The following is a 24058-nucleotide window of genomic DNA, read 5'->3' as shown; positions in this document are numbered from 1 at the left end:
AGTACTGCCGGATCAATCGTTCCTAAAGACCCTTTAACCTGTCATGGCCCTGTAGAATAATCAGTCAAAACATCTAATTAATAAGAGTTTCTAGGTTTGAAGTCAGTTTATGCCCTGAGACAGTGTGGTATAATCAGCTATTGAACTCAGAATTAGGAAATCAAGTTTTGTGACTCAGATTGAGCAAGTCTGATTTCCCTGGGCCTCTTTGGCCTCATGTACAAAATTAACTTATTAGACTTAGATTACTTTGGAAATATTTTTCAGCCCAAAATAGTGTTCAAATATTTAGAATGTGTAGCATTCCCTGTTTAGTGCTGCTGGTATTCAGCCTTACCACAAACTAACATTTAGTCCTTCTATAATTTAACCTTACCTAATTCTTATATGAGCCAAGTCCAACCATTTGGAATAATAGTCTGTTCCAATCAGATTGATCTCTTTACATTCCCTTTCTAACAAATAGATAATTCTCATTACAGGCTACATGTTCTTCTTGTTCCTTCCACTTAAGATGCCTTTCCTTTCTCACTACCAAAATTCCCCTAAGTCTCAGTCAAGGTCTGCTAGTCATATTACCAGCTATTTCCTTGAGATGGAACTCAACACTTGATATTTTATTTCCTCAGAATCTTCTGCATGCATTTCCTGGTATTGATTGCTATTTCATTTTATCAGTTGACTACTCCAGTGTTTTATCTCCTGTTTATTCCAAGAGTTATGGGCCACCACATGTAACACATATCCATGAGACATTAAAAAGCAGCCTGATATTCATCCAGTGACAAAATTCTAGAAAACTCATTGTGACTTAAAAAAAAAAAAAAAAAAAAAAACAGTATTCAAGCATCTGGAAAAGGCAAAACTATGGAGACAGTAAAAAAGATCTATGGTTGCCAGGAGTTAGGGAGAGAGAGAGGGACGAATAAGCAAAACACAGATTTTTGCGGGGAGGCGGGGTACTAAAATACTATTGACAATACTATTGTCAATGTAAGAAATGTCCAGACCTATAAAGAATTTTTATAAAAGTTTCTTTGAGCAAAACAGACAACATGCTAGGAAGCAAAATCTCAACTGCTCTCCAGAATGACAGTTTGCAATTTCTTTGATTCATTTGGAATTAAGGAAGGAAGGTAAGGAAAATTATATGAACGTGGGAGAAAGCAAGAAAAGAAAATATCTACTGTTGGATTACAAGACAGTTAAGATTATATACTTTCCTGAGCATGGTTACTATTCCTAGGGGTCTGAAAAAAGAGGCATTTCCAAGGTGTATTAACTTAGATGCACAAAAACAATGGACAAGGCTTAGCTTAAGGCAAAGTATCCTTTCACTAGGGAAGTTATACACCTGAGGCATACTGCCCACAGTGAGCTACCAAGTTAGGTATTTATGATCAGATCATCCCTTGAGATTACTTTTGGTTAGATTTATTACAGAGTCTCTTTATTGTCCTCAACTATAATGGTGGACATATTTGTCCAAACCTTTAGAATGAACACCACCAAGAGTGAACCCACTGTAAACTGTAGACTTTGGGTGATAGTGATGTGTCAATGTAGGTTCATGAGGGGTGTTGATAATGGGGAGGCTATACCTCCCTCTCAGTTTTGTTGTGAACCTAAAACTACTCTAAAAAAAAAAAAAAAAAAACCTCAAAAAAAAAATTCAAGCCTTTATTGGTAAAATGTGGCAATGTGACTAACATAAACAGCTTTATGTAGATATTAAATATAACAACCCAAAAAACTATATGCAAAACTAGGATATTTTCTTTCTAATTAAACATGGCACACTTTTTCTCTGAAATGGTACTGTGAACATGGGTTTTAGAGTTAGAACTCAAAATTAACTCTCCTATTATTAGTTCTATAACCAAGTTACTTTATCACTTTGAGCCTCAGTTTGCTTATCTATATAATGGAATCAAAATCTACCATAGCATTTTTATGATTATAGAATTTATAGTGACATTAAGATAATGAATGCAAAGTACATCTTACCGTACCTGGCACATAATAGACACTCAGACAATATTTGTTCATACCAATCAATTGATCCTGGTGTTCTAATTTCTTTCCTTAGAATCGAAATCCCCATCATATACCACTGTAGCCCAAAACCCCACCAAGCATTGTGCTATACAGACAAATCTCTTGGCCCTTTTGATTCTGTACATATGAGCTCATTGGACCTTCCTTCACACTCTGGTGCCTATCACAACTGTTTTCAAGTGTGCTCACTGCCAACTAGGACACGATGTGCCTTTGTACTCAGTGTTCATTTGCCTGTACTCAGAAGAAAATAGGGCACGCAAAAGCAAAATTTATGAAATCATAAATTCGTATTGAACATCCATAACCTATGCTTTCGCTTTCTCTTCCACTTCAACTGTGGAAAGTTATATCTTTTTAATTTCAGGCCTCCTCTCCATATCAGAAAACAAAGGGATCTGATATGATCTTTAGATGAAACTTACTCATGCTGTTTTACTAATTCTGCCATTTCTGTACTATCTCAATTACTATAGCTTTATAGTCACGGTTGCTCTCTGGTTGTCTTCCATCATTGGAAAACCTTGACAGTATAAAAGTTAATAAAAATCAGGTATTTGGGGAAGGAATGAAGGAGGGCTAATATCCTCAGCTTTCATAACAGAGGCAGAAATGATGGATTTTCAAAAGCTTTTTAATGGGAAATTTTAAAATAATGAAGTCAGGAGAATATGAACCCACAGGTACCCATTTGTTACCTTGTACATATTACTCTGTAACATCTACTCATTTCCCACCCCCACCTATCCCAGAGATAAAATTATTTTGAAGCAAATCTATGGGGATCTTTAGAAGCCAATATTTCTGTTGTGAAGAAACATTTCCCTGAAGTTTAATCTTTTCCTTAGTTTATATATTAATGTCAAGGAAAATTAGATTTAATTTTTCTATTGAAAGGCATTTTGTAAAATGATAGTTTTCTTTGTATCTTGCCAGCTAAGTAATACATAGGGAAATGTCTGGAGTGATGGTCATTATGTTAATAATGATTATTTCTGGGTGGTGGAATTTGAGTGGTGTTTTAAATTATGCTTTTCTGCATTCCTTAATTTTTTCTATGAGCAATCTAATTTTTATAAAAATCATAAAGTAATTATTTATTACACATTGAAAAAAAGTAGCTATAATATTGAGTTTATTTAAATCATTTATAAGAATTTTAATTTTCAGGGTGCAGGCCTACCTCAAGAAATAAGTCAAGTACCTCAACATCATAAATCTGGCTTAAATGACAATATTAAATATCAGCAGAGAAAACAAGAGCCTCACAGTAAATGTAAGTTTTAAGTTAAACTATACCTCTGACGCTTCCTTTTTATTAATATTAACTAACAGCTTTACTGAGTTATATAATTCACATGACATAAAATCCATCCTTTTAAAGTATTCAGTTAGTGGTTTTTTGGTATTGTCACATTGTTATACAACCAGTGCCACTGTCTAAATAGAGTACATTTTCATCACCCCAAAAAGAAAACCATGCCTTTTAGCACTCATTCCTCCAACCCCTGTCAACATCTAATTTACTTTCTGCCTCTATGGATTGGCCTGTTCTGGACCTTTCATATAAATGGAATCATAAAATATGTCATTTTTTATGACTGACTTCTTTAACTTCCCATGTTTTCAAGGTTCAACCATGTTGTATCATGTATCAATATTTCATTCCTTTTTATGGCTGAATAACATTCTATTGAACAAATATTACATTTTGTTTATTCATTCATCTGTTGACATTTGGGTTGTTTCAACTTTGGGACTATATTAAATAATGCTGCTGTGAATATCTGTGTACAAGGTTTTGTGTGAATATATGTTTGCAGTTTTCTTTGGTATATATGAATGAGTAGAATTACTGAGTCATTTGTTAACTCTATACTTAATTTTTTTGTGGAACTATCAAATTATTTTCCAAAGGAATTGCACTATTTTATATCTTAACAATAATGTATAAGGGTCCGATGACTTCACATCCTTCATAATACTTGTCATTGTCTGTCTTTTTAATTATAGCCATCCTTATAGGTATGAAGTGGAGCTTCCTTGTGGTTTTAATTTTCATTTCATTAATAACTAATAATATTAAACATCTTTTCATGTGCTTATTATCTGTTTATGTATCTTCTTTGATGAAATGTCTGTTCAGATTATTTGCTTATTTTAAAATTGGGTTGTCATTTTATTCTTGATGTATAATGATTCTTTATGTATTTTCTATACTACTTGCTTATCTGATATTTGATTTGCAAATATGTGCTCTCATTCTATGGGTTGTCTTTTAACTTTATAGTTTCTTTGAGGCACAAAATTTTTTAATTTTATAAAGTCTAATTTATCTATTTTTTCTACTTATTTTTGGTGGCTTGTGCTTGAGGCATCACAATCAATAAACCATTTTCAAACCCAACGTCACAAAGATTTACACTTATTTTCTTCTAAGAGTTTTATATTTAGCTCTTACATTTAGGTTTGTTTTTGGTTTTTTTTTTCCATTTTTGAGTAAATGTTTATATATGGTATAAGGTAGAGGTTTATATTCTTTTGTATGCGGATATCCAGTTGTCCCAGCACCATTTACTAAAAGACTGTTCTTTCCCCCATTGAATTCTTTTGGCATGCCATTGAATTTTCTTGGCACCCTTTTCAAAAATCAATTGACCATGGATGTATGGGTTTATTTCTGGCCTCTCAATTACATTCTGCTGATCTATATGCCATCTTTATGCAAACAACACACCGTCTTAATTACTGTAACTTTATTATAAGATTTGAAATGAGAGAGTTTGAATCCTCCAACTTTGTTTTTCTTTTTCCAAATTGTTTTGTCTGTTCTGGCCCCTTGCATTTTCATATGAATTTTAGGATCAACTTGTCTGTTTCTACAAAAGTGACAACTGGAACTTCTATGGGGATTGCATTGAATCTGTAGATCACTTTGGGTGGTATTGTCTTGTCATCTTAACAATATTAAATCTTCTTATCCATGAACACAAAATATCTTTCATTTATTTAGGTCTTTAATTTTCTTTCAGTGATGTCTACAACTTTCAGTGTACAAATCTTGCACTTTTTTTGTTAAATTTATTTCAAGTATTTTTTACTGCTCTTGTCAATGGAACTGTTTTCTTAAAACTTTTTTTTGATTGTTCATTGCTATACATAGAAATAAAACAGATTTTTGTGTATTGATCTTATGTCCTTACATCTTACAGAACTTGTTTATTAGCCCTAATTTTTGTGGCTTTTGCAAATAGAGATAATTTTACTTTTTCTATATAATCTGATTGCCTTTTATTTCTTTTTTCTCTCCTAATTGCAGTGGCTAAAACTACCAGTATGACGTTGATAAAAGTGGTGAAAGTGAACCCCTATCTTGTCTTGATCTCAGGGATAAACTTTTTGAGTTTTTCAACATTAAGTATAATATTAGCTGTGGTATTTTAGTTAGATGTTCTTTATTAGGTGAGAAAGTTCCCTTCTATTCCTAGGTTTTGTATTTTGTGTTTTGTTTTCCTTGGGAGGGATGTTAGAGTTTCTCAAATGCCATTTCTGTGTCTACTGAGATGATCATATGGTTTCTGTTCTTTATTCGTTAATATGGTATATTCCATTAATTGTTTTTCTTATATTGAAACAGCCTTCCATTTCTAGGATAAATCTCACTAGATTATACTGTATAAACCTTTTAATATGCTACAAGATCAGATTTGCTAATTTTTTTGAGGATTTTTGCATCTATTCATAAGGGATATTTTAAATTTTCTTGTAATATTTTGATTTTTATATCATAGTAATACTGACCTCATAGAATATTGGGAATAACATCGAAAGAATTTCAGCATTACTTATTCTAATCTCTCTAGTTACTGATTTTCACCCAAAATGCTAGCTGTTATTTTTCAAAGCTACGTGGAGCCAGAGACTGGGGAATGGCACTAGGGCCAGTTAAAATGCCACAAATCCCACCATTCTTACTAAGATTTAGTCTTTAATCTTGAATAAACATTCCCCAGATTGCTGTAAACCTTTTATTAACTTCCATCATTCTGAAAATTTAGATTCTGGTAATTTTTGTCCATTTTCTCATTGCTTTTATGGAGGAGAGAATTTCTAGAGATCCCTCTGCTGACATTTTTGCTGATGTGTCCTCACTACTTTTTAAGATAAATTTTATTTAAAGTAATTCAGCTACTTTTTTGTGTGTAAATACTTGCTAATTAAATTACTCCAAACTGTATTACAGATTTTGGTTAAAAATATGTACAAATATTTTGTTGTTAATATTCTCCTACCCAGTTTGTATGTTTTCACTCTTTTCTTTCCTTCAGTGGTTTCTGCTGTGTTCCAGGCACAGCAGGGGATGCAAGTACAGAGATGAGAATCTTCATCTTGCACTTACTTTTTCTCCCCTCTTGATCAAAGTATTCCCAAATTGCAGGAAATAGCTCTTTATGTTCAAACTATGACTCATTTGTTATTCATTTATCCATTTATTCAGTAGCTACTTATTAAGTTGCAAGGTACTGTTGTTCCAGGTGCTGGTAGTACATGTAGTGAACAAGACGGACAAGTTTTCTACCTAATTGACTTTATATTCTAAAATGGAATTTTATAATAAGCAAATAAATAACAAATTCCATAATCAGTGATAGGGATCCTATTTTAAATAAAGTGGTCAAAGAATGCCTGTTTGACATAACATTTAAAGAGATCCAAATAAAATGGGAGTGAAATGAGATAAGCTATACAGAAAGCTTTCTGAAGAGCTTTCTGTCAGAGGAAGCATCAAGTGCACAGTCCTGATGCTAACTTATTAAATATTATATATTCATGGTATTTTATGTATTTATATAGTGCATGTAATACTAAAGTAGTTTTTAAAATATTTTCCTAAACTATTTTTTTAAAAAATTGTGTTAAAACTTTGGTTCAGTTTGATAACTGCTAAACTATTTTTTTTGTGCCAATATCTGTGCTCTTCTTTTTTATATTTTAAATATAGATTAATATCCCTATAAATCTGATAAATATACCTTAAAGTTTTATATTTAATTGAAATACTTTGTGATTTTTCTTCAAATTATTGTTTATATAAATGTATGTAAACTATTTGCATTATATGGAATTCTAATTAGTTTTCTCTGTGTGTGTGCCTATGAAGGTTTAATTCAGTACCCATCAATTTTCCTTTTTGTTTCTTCCTTTTGGCAAGATTACTTCTTTCCCTTTCTTCCCCCTCTTCCTTTTTTCTTTTCCTCCTGTCTTTTCCCACTCTTCCTTTTCTAGCTTTGTCCCTTTCCTTCTCTCCTCACTCATCTCATTCTCTCCCTACTTCTTCCTCACCCTCTCTTTTATCCTTAGTCCCGTTATCCCTTCATCCCATCTTCCCTCTCTTCTTCCTTCTTTTCTTCCTTCCTTTCTGTTTTTCCTTTCCTCCTTTCTCTTCTAATTCATCTTTTTCATTTCTCCTAACATTTCCCCAATTTTCCCTTAATATTTCTACTAAAATGGCTTCCTAATTGGTGTCTTAATTTCCTATCTGTTCAATAAGTCACTGCCATATTTTAATCTTCCTAAGGCACAATTCTGATCAGATCACTACCTGCTCAACTTGGTTGCCCACTGTCTACCAGTTTAATTCCATAGTCTTTAATACCTCTGAGATTATGGCTCCAACCTGCTTCTCTAGTTCATTTAAACTCCATTATACTTCTTAATGTCCAGTGGAGCTGGTCTCTTTAGAGTTTTATAAACTCATTCTTCGCTCTCTATTTCCATGTCTCGTCTCCTATTATTTCCTTTGCCTGGAATACCTAGCCTCCTATTCTGCACTTTGGAAACCTATTATCCTTCAAGGCTCAATTAGATGCTACCTTTCCTTTTCCATTGTATTTGTTATCTGTGAGTGCCCCTTTTCCCCCTCATCTAGATTATAAGTTCCTCAAGATCAGAAACTTTGCCTTCTTGGAATTCTGTGAATTTTTAACAAAGTGCCTTGTGGTAGTAAATATTTGGTAAACTTAATTGGTGTTTAAGCAAGTTCCTTTATTTACTAAAATTTCTATTTTCTTGTCTCTAGTTAAAGAAGAATGTAAGAGTCCTAAAACTGAGAGTCAGTCACAAAAAATGTCAAATAAGCAGGTAAGCCTCCCTTTTTAAAAAAATCTTTATGGGTTTTTAAAAAATGTTTTATTACAGGTAAGCTTTCTTAAAATTTAATTTCTAGTAGCCAACATTGTATTGCTCTTTGACATCTAACTGCATAGTGCAGCCCTTTCAATCAAATCTGTAAGCTGTGTGGCATGGGATCCTGCAGAGCCAGAGTCCAAGATTTAGAACATGAAATATCTGAAGCCCTGATTCTGCTGTTTAGTAGTTGGGTGGCCTTGAGCACTTCGCCAAATCTCTCAGCCTCAATTTCTTCATCTTTGGAATGGAGATAAAAAATCACTTATCTCTCTCAATATACATAGTCTAAATATACATTCCTATGTACCTACATACATAAGTGTATATATATGTGTATATATAAAACATATCGAAATATGTTTATATATACAATGAAAGTATATGGATCAACATAGCAAAGCTAACAGTTAATTCTACAGAGTTAGATTGCTTAGGGGAAGCTGAGATTAAGTTTTATTTTTATATAGTCTGTGCTATTTGATATGAAGTATGTATATATTTTATAATCAAAATACAACAAAATTTTAATCTGAAAGAATTCAACATATACCCTTATGATGTGTGCATTTTTTTATATATATATATTTTATTAATACAGAGCTTGAAAAAAATTAGGTCTTATAAACTAGTAATATATTAAATTTATAGAGAACATCTTAGCAGAATATTTGTTACATAGCAGTTTCTCTATAAATGGAACTCATTATATTTAGGTATAAGTCAAATGGTTGAATTATATGATTTTTAAGGCCCTCTCCTTCTGAAACTCTTATGCTCTTTCTTTTTTTTAGAAAAAGCATTTATAAACTTTTTGCGCCATCGACCTCTTTGGTGAAGCCTATGAACTCTTTCTCAGAATAATGTTTTAATGCTAAAATAAAATACATAAGATTTGAGTGAAAACTAATTTTATTGAAATAGAATTAGATCACACCTATTGTGGTTTATTGCCTACATTCATAATTAAAGGGAATGCTAAATCTTATTTAGAAGTTAATGAAGATGTAGTTTTTTTTCCTCATTCAAATTTACAGGCCCCCCTTTTCTACTTATGATAAAAAAGGAGAATTTCACATTAAAACGTTTACAGCTATTTATTTAGAACTATTAAGTAGAAACCATAAATTTTATTTGCACAAAAAGCTCATTCGTACTCTTTTATAGACATTTGGAGGGCTTGCCAAATGTAATATTAAGCTACTGAAGAGAAATGAAAGTACAGAAGTCTCAAAAAAAACAAAAGGTTGTGGCTGGTTATCCAAAAGCTTTTAATAAGGTAAAAGATCATTTATTCAGTTTATCTTCCCAAACTCTAAACCCAGGAAGATAATTAGGTGAAAATTTAAGAATCATTTTTGTACATAAAACTTTTAGTTTTCTCTGTGTCTCTGTGCTTTCATCTTCATGCACAAAATATTTATTCTTCTAGCCTAACACTGGAATTGAGAACTTTTTAGCATCCTTGAATATCTCCAAAGATAATGAAGTACAGTCATCTCATCATGAAGAGCCTCCAAGTGAAGAACATTTGTCACCACAGTCATTTGCTATGGTTAGTATTTTGTTGGAGCTTTTGTACTGTGGTAATTTTACTATCGTTGGCCAGGCATACATACCACATGCAGCTGTTAAAAACACTTTTCCTTCATGTAGACTGGTGTGTTGTATCAGTGTTGTCATCATGTGAGGAAAATCTGGCTGCCCTGGGCAATTAAACCATCTTTTTTCCTTTTGTCTTTAGATCATACATAGCTCCCTTGTTTTTAAAACATTGCTACTAGGCAATTTGGTCAAAAGTTAAGCAGAAGAGTAAGCATTCTTTCTATGCCGTGAAATGAGGGGTTTTTTTTCAACTCTAGGCTATTGATTTTCTTTATTCTCTGTCTGAATATAGTTGTTAGTTTAATTTTTAACAATGTAACTCATTAAAAGAAAGATCAATAAGATCTGTAACTCTGATAACTTTTCTTCCCTACCCCCACTATCTTCATACCAATCATTTTCAAATCAGAAGGGAACACGGATGCTTAAAGAAATTTTAAAAATTGATGGTTCTGACACTGTGGGCCGTAAGAATGAAATGAAACAGATTGATAATAAAGTCACCGTTTCCTCTAACAGAAGAGATGAATCTGGACCTTCCTCACAGCCTAAACAAAATAAGAAATTAAGTAAGTAAACCAAGTACAGTTACTAATAACCAGTATTTCAAAAATTCTGTTCATATTTTTATCATGTGCTTTTTAAAGATAAAACTACTTTAATTTTTGAAAGAATATAATTAAAAGTAACAAGAGTATATAATTTTGATGCGTGTGTCATTTATATAATATAACTATGTAACCAATGATGTATAGTTCCTAAAGGTCTTCTTGTGATTACCTAACTTGTGCTATTACAATACTTATTCTGTAGATCCCGAACCTGGAAAGGTTTTCACATTCTAGCTTTTTTCCTCAGGAATTTAAAAATGATTGTATAATTTAAATACATCGTTTAACTTTTCTAAAATTCTTTTTTCCTATTTATAAAGTGAGAATAACATTGCAAATGACTGTTGTGATAATTATATATGACATGTATAAAGCAGCACTGTGTCTGGCACATTCATAGGTGCCAAGAATTGATATTAGCATTTTGTTAAAAACAAAACAAAAAAAAAACCACTTTGACCACCATAAAAATAGAAGAAGCTATAAAATCAATTAAAAATAATGGAGGCAAACATTGGAAAGTGAGTACCTACCTTAAATCTGTGAAGCCTATAACATAACATCTGGCACATGTCTGGATTTCGATAAATATCTATTATTGTCCATACCCTCTATGTCTCCTATAGTTGAGTATTTTGTCTATGTAATTATCTGCAAGATACTGCCAGGAAAAATTACTAATGCAAAAGTAGGTGGTGACAGAAGTTCAAAATCTGGAACAAAATCAGAGCCTACATCCATTTATTCTCCAGTGAATATTTGAATAAATAATTAAATATTTTAGTAACTATTAGGAAACTATCATAGTGACAGACATGTTCCTGAAATAGAGCAAAATAAAATCTTAAAACCCAAAATTGGATAAAGATAGTCCCACTGTCAAAAACAAGTAACTTTTACTTTTTTTCATACACTGTAGAGTTAAGAGCTGAATCCAGCCCATGTTACAGAACTAATGAGATTTGTGACTTTGGGCAAGCCACCTAACCTTTTTTAAAATCTGTAATAGTAAAAGGTTTAGATTCATCCTTCAGATGGGTTGCTCTTGTTCTATTAGTGAGTTTGCTGATCATGAAATAATGTAAACTTTTAGAATTTTTAAATCATTTTCTATCTAAAAGCGCTTTAAAAGACTTAATTTCAGGAAAAATTTTAAGCACTATTTAAAGCAACAAAAGCATTCATCCATGAGTCTCAGAATGTAAGATGAAATGATAAGAAGACTGAAGCCAAACCCTCAAAATTTAGAAATTAATTGTAAATCCGGTGAAGAAAGCCATTTGCTTTATTAACCCATTTTCCGTTTGCCCTGAGAATACTCGCCAGTAGCGCTTGGGGGCTGCAGCATTTACCCCTAGATAGCCCACGTTAACAGTCCTCGCTTTACCACAAAATTTGCCATGAAATATCTCACTTTTATTATTATTTTTGCATCACTCTGGTATATCAAGTCTTTGGAAACAAATGACATATTCTGTTTATAGCTTTCTGTTTTTAGTAGTGGTGTTTCCATTCACAAAATATAGTAATTCTCAATCATTGAAAATGTCAAATCCTAGAAAACTTAGCATCCCTACACATGGTTAACATCATTCTTGAGCAGTTGTTAGCCACAGATTCATCTGATGAATCCAATTTGTATATATACACTTCTCTTACCTAGGATTAGAGTCAAGTTCTGTTTAGAAATAACTCCAAGAACAGTTTTTATTATTTATTTTTATATTGAAAACCAGTCAGATTTGCTTCAGCCTCAAAGAGTATGTTTATATAAAATTAAATTAATGCTGGCAATAAGCTGTACTTTTTTTTTTCTAAATGGGAAATGGGTTGAATTTTGCCTGTAAAATAACTATGTGGTCATTAATCTGTTGAGATGTTCATTTTTCGCAGTCAGCTACTTATATTTTAAAATCTTTATCTTAATCATGTATCATTAATCAATTGAAATCACCTAGAAATCTTTATTAAATTCTTAGTAATTTTAGGCAATACTAAATAGTTCTTATATTTGCTTCATGAAAGATTCCTTTTCTCACCTTTTATCAATTTCCTGCTTGTATTCTGTGAAACCCTGCAGTAATTGCATAGTTTGAGATATCATTTAATATAGATATGTCCTTTTCCCTTTTTTGATAGCATCTTATATGAACAAGCCTCACAGTGCTAGTGAGTACCATAATGTGCAGTCTATGGATAATGTGTGTTGGCCTGCTCCCAGCCAGCTCCCTCCTGTGTCCACACCAGTAACTGAGCTTTCTCGAATTTGTTCCCTTGTTGGAATGCCACAACCAGATTTCTCTTTTCTTAGAACACCGCAGGTATAGTATATACTATTTTCCATTAATAAAAGTTCTTTAACACCGAGCTTAAATAAATTGACTGAAAATCTTTGGCTAGAAAAATATCTAATGGGGCTGACTTTTTTTGACTTTATGAGCAACATAGGCTTATAATTCTCCCTCTAGTTGTTCCATTTATTTAAAACCAGAACCCTTAGAGAAGCTGATAGAGAAACCTAGGCAGCAGGGAACCTGCCAACCTTCTTTAGACTGATGGGACTAGGGATCTTGGTGTAAACAGTTTTCAAACATTTTGGTTTCAGAAAGTCTCCACTTTTTTGGAGGACCCTAAAGAACTTTTGTTTACTTTGTGTTATAACCACATGTACTGTATTAGAAATTAAAACTGATAAAATTTAAAAATATTTATTGTTTAAAATAAGTTTTCAAAAAAATCCAGTGAGATTTCCATTTTTGCAAATCTTTCCACGTCTAGCTTAATAGAAGAAGCTAGATTCTCATATTTGCTTGTTACAATCAATCTGTTGTGATATGTTGTTTGGTTGAAATATATGAAGAAAATTTGGCCACAGATACATAGTTGAGGAAAAGGAGAGAATTTTAATAGCCTTTTCATATAATTGTGGTTATTCTTTGGTACTACATTAAAATATGGTATTTTCTTAAAGATTAGTTACAATGTAGAATCTGAAACTATATCAATGAACTTTTTGTCTCCTGTCTATTTGTGGGAAAATGAGAGTGAAAAGCCAAATAGCATCTTAATACTATTGTGAAAATAATTTTGACCTTAAGGATTCTTGGAAAGGGTAAGGGTCTCAGGAACCCAAATGGTCCCTAGACTGCACCTTGAGAACTACTGGCCACATGCAAGGTTGTTTTATCCTTTTTTACATTTGAGTTCTTGATATATTCTCACCAGAAACAGAAAGTAGTATTAAATTCTAGCTACCTTTTGAAAAAACAGAATTTTTTAAAAAATCCTTATTGTAGAAGAAGAAGTAAGTATAATGTAAAGAGTTATAAATATGTTGTGGCAGAAGGAAATTTAACTTTGGATGGTGAACACACAATGCAGTATATATATGACATATTGAATTGTACACTTTAAACCTATATAATCTTATTAACCAATGTTACTCCAGTTAATTTAATTGAAAAAATTAATGTGAATATAAAATCAGTCAAAACCTCTGAATCTTTTAGATCGTGACAATTAATTTACATTAGTGAAATATCTGCTGTTTGGAGGATGGTGTAATGCAAGGGTCAGCAATTTTTTCTGTAAATATTTTAGGCTTTGCAAGACATATAGTCTCTATCGAAACTACTCAACTCTGAAGTTAGAGTATGAAAACAGCCATAGACAATACATAAAAGAATGAACTCTGGCTGCCTTCCAATAAAATTTTATTTACAAAACAAACAAACAAAAAAACAAATGGAAGACCTAGTTTCCCAACCCTTGGCATAAAAAAAAAAAAAACAGTTTTGCTGGCTTTCATTTGTGTTAGGATGCTTGACCCTTCAGCTACCTTCAAAAGCATTTTATTTTGTAAACATTCAAAGATTAAGCAACAATTCTAAAGTTTTACATGGCAACCCAAAACTTAAACTCAGAGTCCTTAACTGAATTCTTGAAATTTGTTTTTTTTACACAATGTCAGATGAAATTATTCTACTTGTTTAAACTACATTCTGGGTGAGGAGTTGACTTTCTAGACAGATACCTTTATAGACATTCATATTCTCTTTTTTAGACAATGACAGTTTGCCAGGTGAAATTATCTAATGGCTTAATGGTACATGGGCCACAGTGCCATTCTGAAAATGAAGCCAAGGAAAAAGCCGCACTTTTTGCATTACAACAATTGGTGAGAACTGTTCACAACTTCTCTACTAAATTTTTAATTAATCCCTATCGATATTTTTGTTGCACTGTCTTATAACTTCTAAATACTTCCATAGGGCTCCTTAGGAATGAATTTCCCTTTGCCTCCACCAATATTTCCAAGTTATCCTCCTGCTATATCACCCGGAACCATTCCTCCAGTTTTCCCCCAAGCTACTGGTAAGATATTTTGCTCTTCTAAATATTTGTTATTGAGTTATTACTTTTAGAAAGTTCTTCTAAGATTCATTATTTTGAAGAAACCAAAAAATTTATCTAAACTTAGTCTAGGGAACTAAAGAAGGAATTGTGAAAAGTAAGCCTGAAACCAGAGCTTGCAGATTCATCTAGAAATATTCTCCTGCGATAGCCTCTAGTGTGGCTAGAGTAGGATTATTCTTTGTTCTGGGCAGCTCCTTTATCACCAGTGGCTATCAACAGGTGAATTTGGGTTTAAGGGAGACATTAAAACACAGGTGGGATAAAAATAGGTGAAGGGAATAAAAAACAGGTAACCTTTGAGGATGTGGACATGAAAGAAACAGTCCTTGACATTTTCCATGAGGAAATGAAGAGTGGAGGGGTTTTTAAGCTTACTGTATGTCTCTTAATATTCTTTCATAATTGTCTTCCTCCTTCAAACATAGCACCTGAGTTATCGAGCAGGTCATTCATGCTTTCTGTAGCCAGTTGATGACTTCCAAGTATGCTGGGGGAATTGAGAGGTCACTGGGGAATCGTTACCTTTTTGTCCAGGCTTTTTCATTGAATGACTTTGAGAAAATCATATAACTTCTTTGGGACTCCATTTTCTTATATATGCTAGATGTGTTTAGATCTCTTTGAGATTAACACATTATAATTTTATATAAATCTTAAGTGCTTTAAACATTTCTCTTATCACTGCTTATTCGTAATGACAGTTGGCTTCTTCATATCCTAATCATTAACATTTTAAAACCAGTAATTTTTTTTTATTTCAAGGTTAGAAAATTACTTTTCCGAGTCAACTATATGCCAGATATTATTCCAAGAGCTTTACATATCTAATCCTCACAATTAACATTAGAAAGCTTAATAATAATGATTAAACAAATTACCTCTTCTCTTTGCCTAAACTCCATTAAACTGAAAAATAAATTATTTTAAAAGCGTAAACCTATAAGGACAAAGAGATGAGAGAAGAACTATCAGCGAAGTAGAGATTTGAAAAGAGTTTGTGATGAGAAAAGCAATAGAAGAAATAGTAACCAATTTAGCAGAACAGGGTTAAACCACAGACTAAAGTGTCTGTAGAAGAGGATACAAATGAGCTGATGAGCAGATTGTCCCTCACAATTCTCAAGAGATTCAGAACTTTGAAGTATCAGAAGCTGCCGGAGCTTCCCATAAGGCATGAGCTGAGGAGGGGAAATTGGTTCAAAGTCCACATGGAGCGTGGGACCCCTCCCAATATCCTTTCCCCACACAGCCAGGCAGTTGCCTCTTGAGGCAAAAGACTGAAATTATGTTCTCCAAACAGCTCCCTAGATAAGCAGAGACCAGGCACAGACTAGAGAATGGGAGGTGTTAGGCTGAAAACTGAGATTAAGGTAAATTTTGTTTTCCCTATTTTATTCTCTGATTGTAGCCAACCATAGCCCAGATAGGAAGTTGCAGGACGCTGCTTCTGAGAAATTCATTGAACTCCAAAGAAAAGACCTACTGATTTTTGGAGGGTTTCCCAACCAAGGCTGGCTCACTACCCAATCATCCTAGAGAGAAGCCCTCAAGTCATCTAGCCCTGCACCCTCCCCATCCAGACACTGCTTCTAATCACTGTTTTAGTGTCTTGCTCTTTAATATAAATAGATACTAGACTGTGAGAGATCCTGAACATTTGGGGAAAAGAAAATATCTAAAATTAAGAGTCCAAAACAAAGAGAAATAGAAGGGACTTGGAAACAGAGATAATACAGGAAATAAGACTTCAAAGACAGCTGTTGTTAATATTCTAAGTGAAATAAAACAGTATTGCAGCCAAAAAGTAAGAACAAGAATATATGAAAAAGGGAATAGAGAACAAGAATTAAATGTTGAGTTTAATTTTTTAAATTCAGTAAAGAAAGCCCTAGCAAAGCCGTGAAAGTCTCAGGAAGAACAAGATAAAAGGTGGAAAATAAGAAAAAAAAAAAGGAGATTTAGAGGAACAGTGCACAGATTCAAAACTCCTCTAATTGGAGTTTCAGAAAAAGAGACTAGAGATAATAAAAAGGTGGAAAAGTATCAAAGAAATAGATAAGAAAGCTTTCTGGACTAAAGGACATGTATCTCTAAATTGGACAGGCCACCAAATGCTTAGCACAGTGATCGAAAAGAGACACAGATTGCCTTGATATTCAGAATATGAGTGATAAATGTTCTGAAGAGGTCAGAGAGGAGGGGGAAATAATTCAAAAGATCAAGAGTAAGAATGGTATTTTATGTTTAACAGAAGGTAAAAGTTAGAAAGCAGTTGAGCATCAAATACTTCAAAACTCTGAGGCAGAATTTGTTTCATCTTAGATTTCTCTATATAGCCAAACTATGAATCTAGTACAAGGGTAGAAAAAGACATTTTCAAGCATGCATGTTTACTGTTTATGTACCCTTTCTTAAGAAGCTACCGGATTATAAGTGCCAAAAAAATAAAAAAAAGTAGTAAACAAAAAAAAGTGAGACTAAACTGCAAGAGATCCAATATACTTATACACAGTAAATGGGAATCCCAAGATGCTAGCTGCTCCACAGGCCTGGAAGGTAACTCATCCCACTTGTAAGAACAGCGGGAGATCTTGGCATTTAAGATAGTTAACTGATAGATGGGAAGCATTTGGAAAACCATAGAAGACTAAGGAGTTTTTAAAAGATGATTACTTTTAAAAGGGCAAAAAAAAAATTTTATAAGAAAAAAGCATAGAATATGCCCTACTTAGCTCCGCAGTGACAATTTTACACAATCACATATCATGAACACTACTTATATATTTAAACAAATATTGTGATATATTTACATTTGGAGGACAGGGCAAGTGGTGAGGGATGGTATAAAATAACTGAATTTTGTTCTATCTTAATAGGAAGTCAGTATATCTAAAAGTGCATAAAATTGACAAATAACTAGTAGTGTAAACTAATTATTGAAGAGTGTGGAAGTAAGCAGCTAAAATAGTTAAAGCTGGATGAAACAGGTGACTGCTGTATTATGTAGAAAATCCTTTTCATTACAATATGTATGTAGTACTTTTAATTTTTTTTAATGTAATTTGAGGTCATAAATAACTAAATAGCGGAACTGGTGTTCAAACCCAGGTCTCTCTGATTTCAAAGCCCATGCTTTTGTTACTATACTAGACTGACATTTCTTTGCCTGTATAAGCAAGGTTTTAGTCATAAAATTTTTATGACAACGGATATGATATTTTCTTATAGCTCAAGGTAATAAGTTCACTGTACTTTGAAAAATCTAATTTGACTGCTTCACTTTCAAAAATGAATCCAATAACTATATATAAATTAATTTTAAATAATTAGTATGTGTTGGTTACCTAAAGGTGTACTCACAAGCTTCTCTAAAAAAGAATTTGTGTTATGAGACTGTATTATCTAGAAGGAATATTTTCTCCACATTGATATTTTACAGCTTGCTGTTTTTACCTTTTTCATGTTGATTATTATATTTATGCTCAGTATTGTATCATGTTTATATAGTGTATTCATACCTACCAAGAATTTTGAGATTGGAATTGGAATTCTTTTGGTCTTGTAATAGGTGCTTTTTAATGTTCCAGTTAAAATCTGTAACATACATAAAATCAAAAAGATTTTTTTTTATTAAATTTATTGGTGTGACACTTGTTAATAAAATCATATAGGTTTCAAGTGTACAATTCAATATTATGTTATATGTATATTGGGCTGCGTATTCACTACTGGCAGTTAAAATTAACTTTCACTACCATATATTTGACTCTCTTTATCCTTATCTCCCTTCCAGTCTCACCTTCCTTCTGGTAACCACTAAGCTATTGTCCATGTCCATGAGTCTCTATTTGTCATGTGTTTGTTGCTTTCAGTTTTATATCCCACATATAATGAAATCACTTGATTCTCAACTTTTTCTGTCTGACTTATTTCTCTTAGCCAGGTAATCTCAAGATCCATCCATGTTCCAAATGGCATTATTTCATCTTTTCTGAGTAGCATTCCATTGTATTGGGAGAAAGAACTTAACCATCAGATTAACAGTTTAAAGTTATTTTGTAGGTTTCTGTTTTATGGAATGAAAAAGTCCCAGTGGGAAAAACTGGGGGAAAATGTATTTTACGTTGAGAATAGTGATTTATTGGGAAAATTATGGAGCTGACTTTTGCATAAGATTAACATGACATTTTTATTTATTTGTTTTTGTTGTTTCTTTTAAATTTTTAAAATTTTTTATTTTTTTATTTATTTATTTTTTTATTATAGTGATGTTGGTTAACAAAATCCAGTAAGTTTCAGCTGTACAATTCAACAGTAAGGCATATATATATATATATATATATTGCATTGTGTGTTCACCACCCATAGTTAGATTTCTTTCTGTCACCACATATTTGACCCCTTTTACCCCATCTACTTCCCCCGTCTCTCCTCCCCCCTACCTTCTGGTAACCACTAGTCTATTGTCCATGTCCATGAGTCTCTGTTTGTCCTGTTTATTTGTTGCTTTTAGGTTTATATTCCACATATAAGTGATACCATGTGGTTTTCAACTTTTTCTGTCTAACTTATCTCATTCAGCATGATTGTCTTGCGGTCCATCCATGTTGTCACAAATGGCAGTGTTTCATCTCTTCTTATGGCTGAGTAATATTTCATTGTATATATGTACCACAGTTTCTTTTGCATCTTTTAAATAGATCTTAACATTATGACTGCCACCAAAGTCGTTTCTAGGTATTATCAAGACCTAATTTTCTAAATCTTATTAGATGTTTTCATATTAAGCTTGGTTCATCCTGAATTTGTTCCTGTATAATTCATAATACTAAAATATATTATGATTCTTTCTTTTAACCTAAAATTTCTTAAATAGCTGAATTTTAATTAAGATATACTATCTTACAGTTTGGGCTGCCTTTATATCTCTCTGAAAAGACACTTTGAACACAGTATGTGTCTTATTTTGTGGCAATGTGCAAGTGTCTCAGCTGTCACTGTTTAATGCACTAGCTCCCAAACCCTGCTCTGGTGTTGACTGCAGAGGATCACCTGTGGAGCTTGTCAACAGGACAGATTCCTGGGCCCCTTTGAGCCTGATTTACCAGCTCTGAGGCTTTGCCCAGGAACCTGCCTGCATTTTACAAGCTTCCCTGGTGACTCTAATGTACAAAACAGGTTTGGAAACTACGGGTTCAATATGCTTTTATTTATTTATTTTTTTAAAGATCGATATTATTTTTTAATTAATTTATTTATTTTAATAAGAAACAAAATGTAAATTTTAAAAAATCCTTGAATTACAAAGTTGGAATAGGGAAAAGAAAAATTCTACATGTCATGAAAGTGATCCAATTTGAGAACGAGCTTTTTTTTTTTGTAGGCTGGGATCACTATGGAAGCATCTTAGTATTGGGGGCGGGTGAGATCCTTAAGATTTCTCTCTTTGTCCCTGGCTTTCTCCCCCAAGTGACAGTTTCATGATAAGCTGACTTCTACAGACTGTTCCCAGTCTTAGGAAAGGTCTCTGAGGTTGAATGTTGTAAGCAAGATTAATCATAAGTTAAATGTGTGCCCCTTTGCCGAAGTGAAAAACGCCGAAATGGGTGGCACAGGGAGGTCTTAAATTTCAGGATTTTGATGAGACCATTTTACTAAAAAAGAAATTTTTCATGATTTTTAACAGCTAATATAATGCCATCATCATCTCACCTCTTTGGTTCAATGCCATGGGGACCACCAGTGCCAGCTCCTGGAAAGCCCTTTCATCATAGTTCATATTCCGGGACCATTCCCATGGCTGGGGGAATGGCAGGTGGTGTGCACAATCAGTTCATACCTCTACAGGTGAGACTTGGAAAGGGAATTATCATATATGTAAGGGAATTAATTGTTTAATGTTCAGACTATTGAATAGACTGTGTTGATTCAATAATTACTCATTTAGCCCCAACTAAAAGCCCAGTACTGGTCTGGGTGCTGAGATTATATATTATGACCAGTGGTGACTAGTCTGACCTGATCCCTGCTGTCTGGGTTTGTGTTTTAACAAATAATAATAATTCCAGTAAGGAATAATATCATTTTCTACCACAATGTGATTTAAAATCAGGAGTATAAATTTTCTTTAGCTTATGAAGAATTTTAAAATATTTTATTCATAACTAAATTCCTTTAATTTCTAAACTCTGGTTTGGAGGTTAAGTGGAAGCCACAAGTCAGCAGTGATTGACAAATGTTAGCACCATTGTTTATGATATTTTTTGACACTAGTTTTTTTATTAATTAATGATGTTTTTATTCTTTAAAGGTTACTAAAAAGAGAGTGGCAAACAAAAAGAACTTCGAGAGTAAGGAGGCTCAGAGTTCGCAAGCCAGTCCACTTCAGACTAGCCAGCCAGGGTCTTCTGATGTCACCAAAGTGATTCCACAGGAGAGTTCATCAGCTTCCTTGAAGTCCTCTCAGATTACTCATCCGGCACCTTCTTTTCAAGTTGAAGCTGCCTCCCAAGGCCATAGTATGTCTCACCATAAGTCAATACCAAGCTCTTCTTCAAGAAGAAAATCAAGAAAACTGGCTGTCAATTTTGGCGTTTCTAAACCTTCTGAATAAATTTGGTACTTGGAATTAAATTAATTTCTTTCCTTTCCACTCACCTTTTTATAAATCTTTATCTGTGTCATAAATAATTAGAATGTGCTATTTTAAAATAATGTTTCCATTGAAATTTTTTAATTTTTAAGTTTTCAGGCACTTTTCATGCTGTTTAAAGACTACATTTCAAATTGTGCATCTTAAATATGTGCAGTTTGTTTTATGTCAATTATACCTCAGTAAAATTGTTAAAAAGAAAATACTAAGTTAAATCTATGTTAAAATAATACCAGTGGACTAAGCATTAAAATGTACCACTGTAAATACTGGCTTCATCATTAGAAATACCCTGAGCTATGAACCAGACATCATATTACAATAATAGTAAACTTTTTTTATACTATCATTGAGGGATAATTAAATGGAGCATGAAAATTCGGCCTCAAGTATAACTTACTGAATGTGATTTTATTTTTTCTTTAATTATGTAACAGAATTGTGGAGAATGGCCTTATTTATAAGTATTTTTAACTCGTGTTCTGTTGTCTGCGAGGGTCCTTTAGACCTGCTGTAAACCGACCACACTGTGGTGGTACTGCCAGTTTCGCATTATTCTAAATTTTTTATGAAAGCGACTTTAGAATACTGCTCAGAATATTTCATTTAACTACTTAGAACTCTAAATAGCAATCTAGATTTGAGTAACTATAATTTTTTAGATTATTCAAAAACCAGCATTGGTAATTTCTAATAAAATTAAGTTTCAAAATCTACAGGGTACAATGATTACAAATTAATCTTCTGATATAGTAAAGTATAAAACATTAATCATGTTGTTAATTAAAATAAATTGTATTATTCTTTTGTATAGCTTTTTACCTGCTTCCTTAAACATATTTGAGAGCTCCATTGTTGGTTCATGTGTAGTGCTTCTTGGGACTGATGAAATTCTAATTTTTTTAAATTTCAAGGTGTGCTATATTATAAGCACAATCACTTTGTGATATACATTATTTACATGACAAATTCGTCTCATTCTGTTTCCATATTTTTAGCTTCATACTGAACTGTTCAGTGACTGGCATTTTGTCTTTGCATGTCATGTGTGGGTGTGTAATGTTCAAGCTGTGGCTGTTGAAATTATTCTAGAATTTATGAAAATTTATCAGTGGTACCAAGGTCTGAGTTTATGTGTGTGTGTGTATGTGTGTGTGTATATATATATATATATATATATATATATATATATATATATATATTTATCCTTTAGTTTTTGTGATATGCTTATATTTTTAAGGAAGTAAGTTATCATACTTTTTTAAAAGTAGGAACCACCATTTTTATATGGAGCTACTTATTATTATATCTAATTTCATTTAGCTCATTGAAAACCTATTTGTTTTTTAAAATGCTGGTATTGAACTAAATGGATTCCTTTAACTGCTGATTTCACAGTTTCTCTAAATGTTAATAGGATATTTGTATATTAGTAGTGCCTTTAGTATAAGAGATAAATGTTCATTATCTGTCATTTATTAGAGTATCGTGAATATCTGTGATTTTATTTTCTATTGATTTCCTAGATTCAGATGTTCATTGGTTCCAGCATTTCCTTGTGGGGAATGTTTGTTGATCTGTAGTGGGATCTTGAATAATGAGGCTCAAGTAATTCTCAGTGTTTGTCTTTATGGCCTCACATATTTGTTTTCAAAGGAAGTATCTATATGGGAATGCAATACAAAAAAGTTAAATTGTGCTAGTAATATTCTATTAATCTCCTACTGCTTTAAAGTGTATATTTTTCACCTTATATAACTGTGCAAACTCCAGCATTCAAGAATTGCCTCACTCATCACTCTTCTGTGACTGCTCTTTAGACAATGTACAGTCCACATCTTTTTTCGATTACAGAGGAAGGAACAAATGCCATCTTCTGAAAACTCCACAAGAAAAATTTCAGTAAGCATGGTGCCACTGAACACGTAAGGATAGTTCATCAGTATTTGAGTAAAGCAAGCTGAGAATTCTATTGTATAGGCAGTAAGTGTTTTCTTTTTATTCCTCCTTCTCTCTTTTTTTAAACATATTATTCCGAAGGTCAAAATTGAAGAGAAATTTAAATAGAAGAGAGCTCTGTAATGACTAGATAGTGGTCAGACGTTCATCTGTATTCTTTTCTCTTTGCAGACAGACCCATTCCAAATGTGGGCCTGAGATCAATAGGAGATATGTTTTTATGCCCCGTCTATGGAGATGGAGGCCATTTTTCATATCATGATATTCTTGAAGAGACTGAATTTAGTGATATTTTGGGAAACCTATAATTATTCCATTTCGTGAGGGGCAGATTCAACCTCCCCAAAGTTTAGAAATGTGTCTATTCAACTGTTGAATCTGCTATGGACTTTCTGTGAAAATGGTGGACTATATAGGGCACAGAAGAGCAGATTCCCCAAATTGCTTCATGTTTCCACGTAACTAGAGCAGTGAAATTTAAATATCCTTCATCAATAATTTTTAACTTTTTTTGAGCTCATTAATGAATTTTTAAGATGAAGCCTTCAGGCTTCACTGTTTCTTTTCACAA

The 24058-nt window shown here is 32.7% G+C and overlaps 1 protein-coding gene across 2 annotated transcripts in view; it reads left to right on the top strand.

Moving 5' to 3' along the window:
• The window catches only part of XRN1 (5'-3' exoribonuclease 1), a 116722-nt gene extending 94932 nt beyond the window's left edge, over nt 1-21790 (top strand). Inside the window, exons 33-41 of one of the 2 annotated variants that reach the window (XM_036219716.1) lie at nt 3229-3334; nt 8138-8199; nt 9677-9799; nt 10259-10418; nt 12600-12781; nt 14524-14637; nt 14732-14834; nt 20563-20723; nt 21187-21790. In XM_036219716.1, the coding sequence (XP_036075609.1) occupies nt 3229-3334; nt 8138-8199; nt 9677-9799; nt 10259-10418; nt 12600-12781; nt 14524-14637; nt 14732-14834; nt 20563-20723; nt 21187-21489 (1314 nt within the window). In that variant the 3' untranslated portion in view covers nt 21490-21790. Of the gene's footprint in view, nt 1-3228; nt 3335-8137; nt 8200-9676; nt 9800-10258; nt 10419-12599; nt 12782-14523; nt 14638-14731; nt 14835-20562; nt 20724-21186 lie in introns of those variants that run through there. The other variant, XM_036219717.1, reaches the window with a different exon arrangement.
• The last annotated feature ends 2268 nt before the right edge of the window (nt 21791-24058 follow it).

The sequence above is a fragment of the Rousettus aegyptiacus genome, unplaced genomic scaffold (genome assembly GCF_014176215.1).
Source record: "Rousettus aegyptiacus isolate mRouAeg1 unplaced genomic scaffold, mRouAeg1.p scaffold_m13_p_4, whole genome shotgun sequence".
NCBI classification, from domain to species: domain Eukaryota; kingdom Metazoa; phylum Chordata; class Mammalia; order Chiroptera; family Pteropodidae; genus Rousettus; species Rousettus aegyptiacus.
The sequence above is the reverse complement of the archived record's forward strand: the minus strand, read 5'-3'. Positions and strand labels throughout refer to the sequence as shown.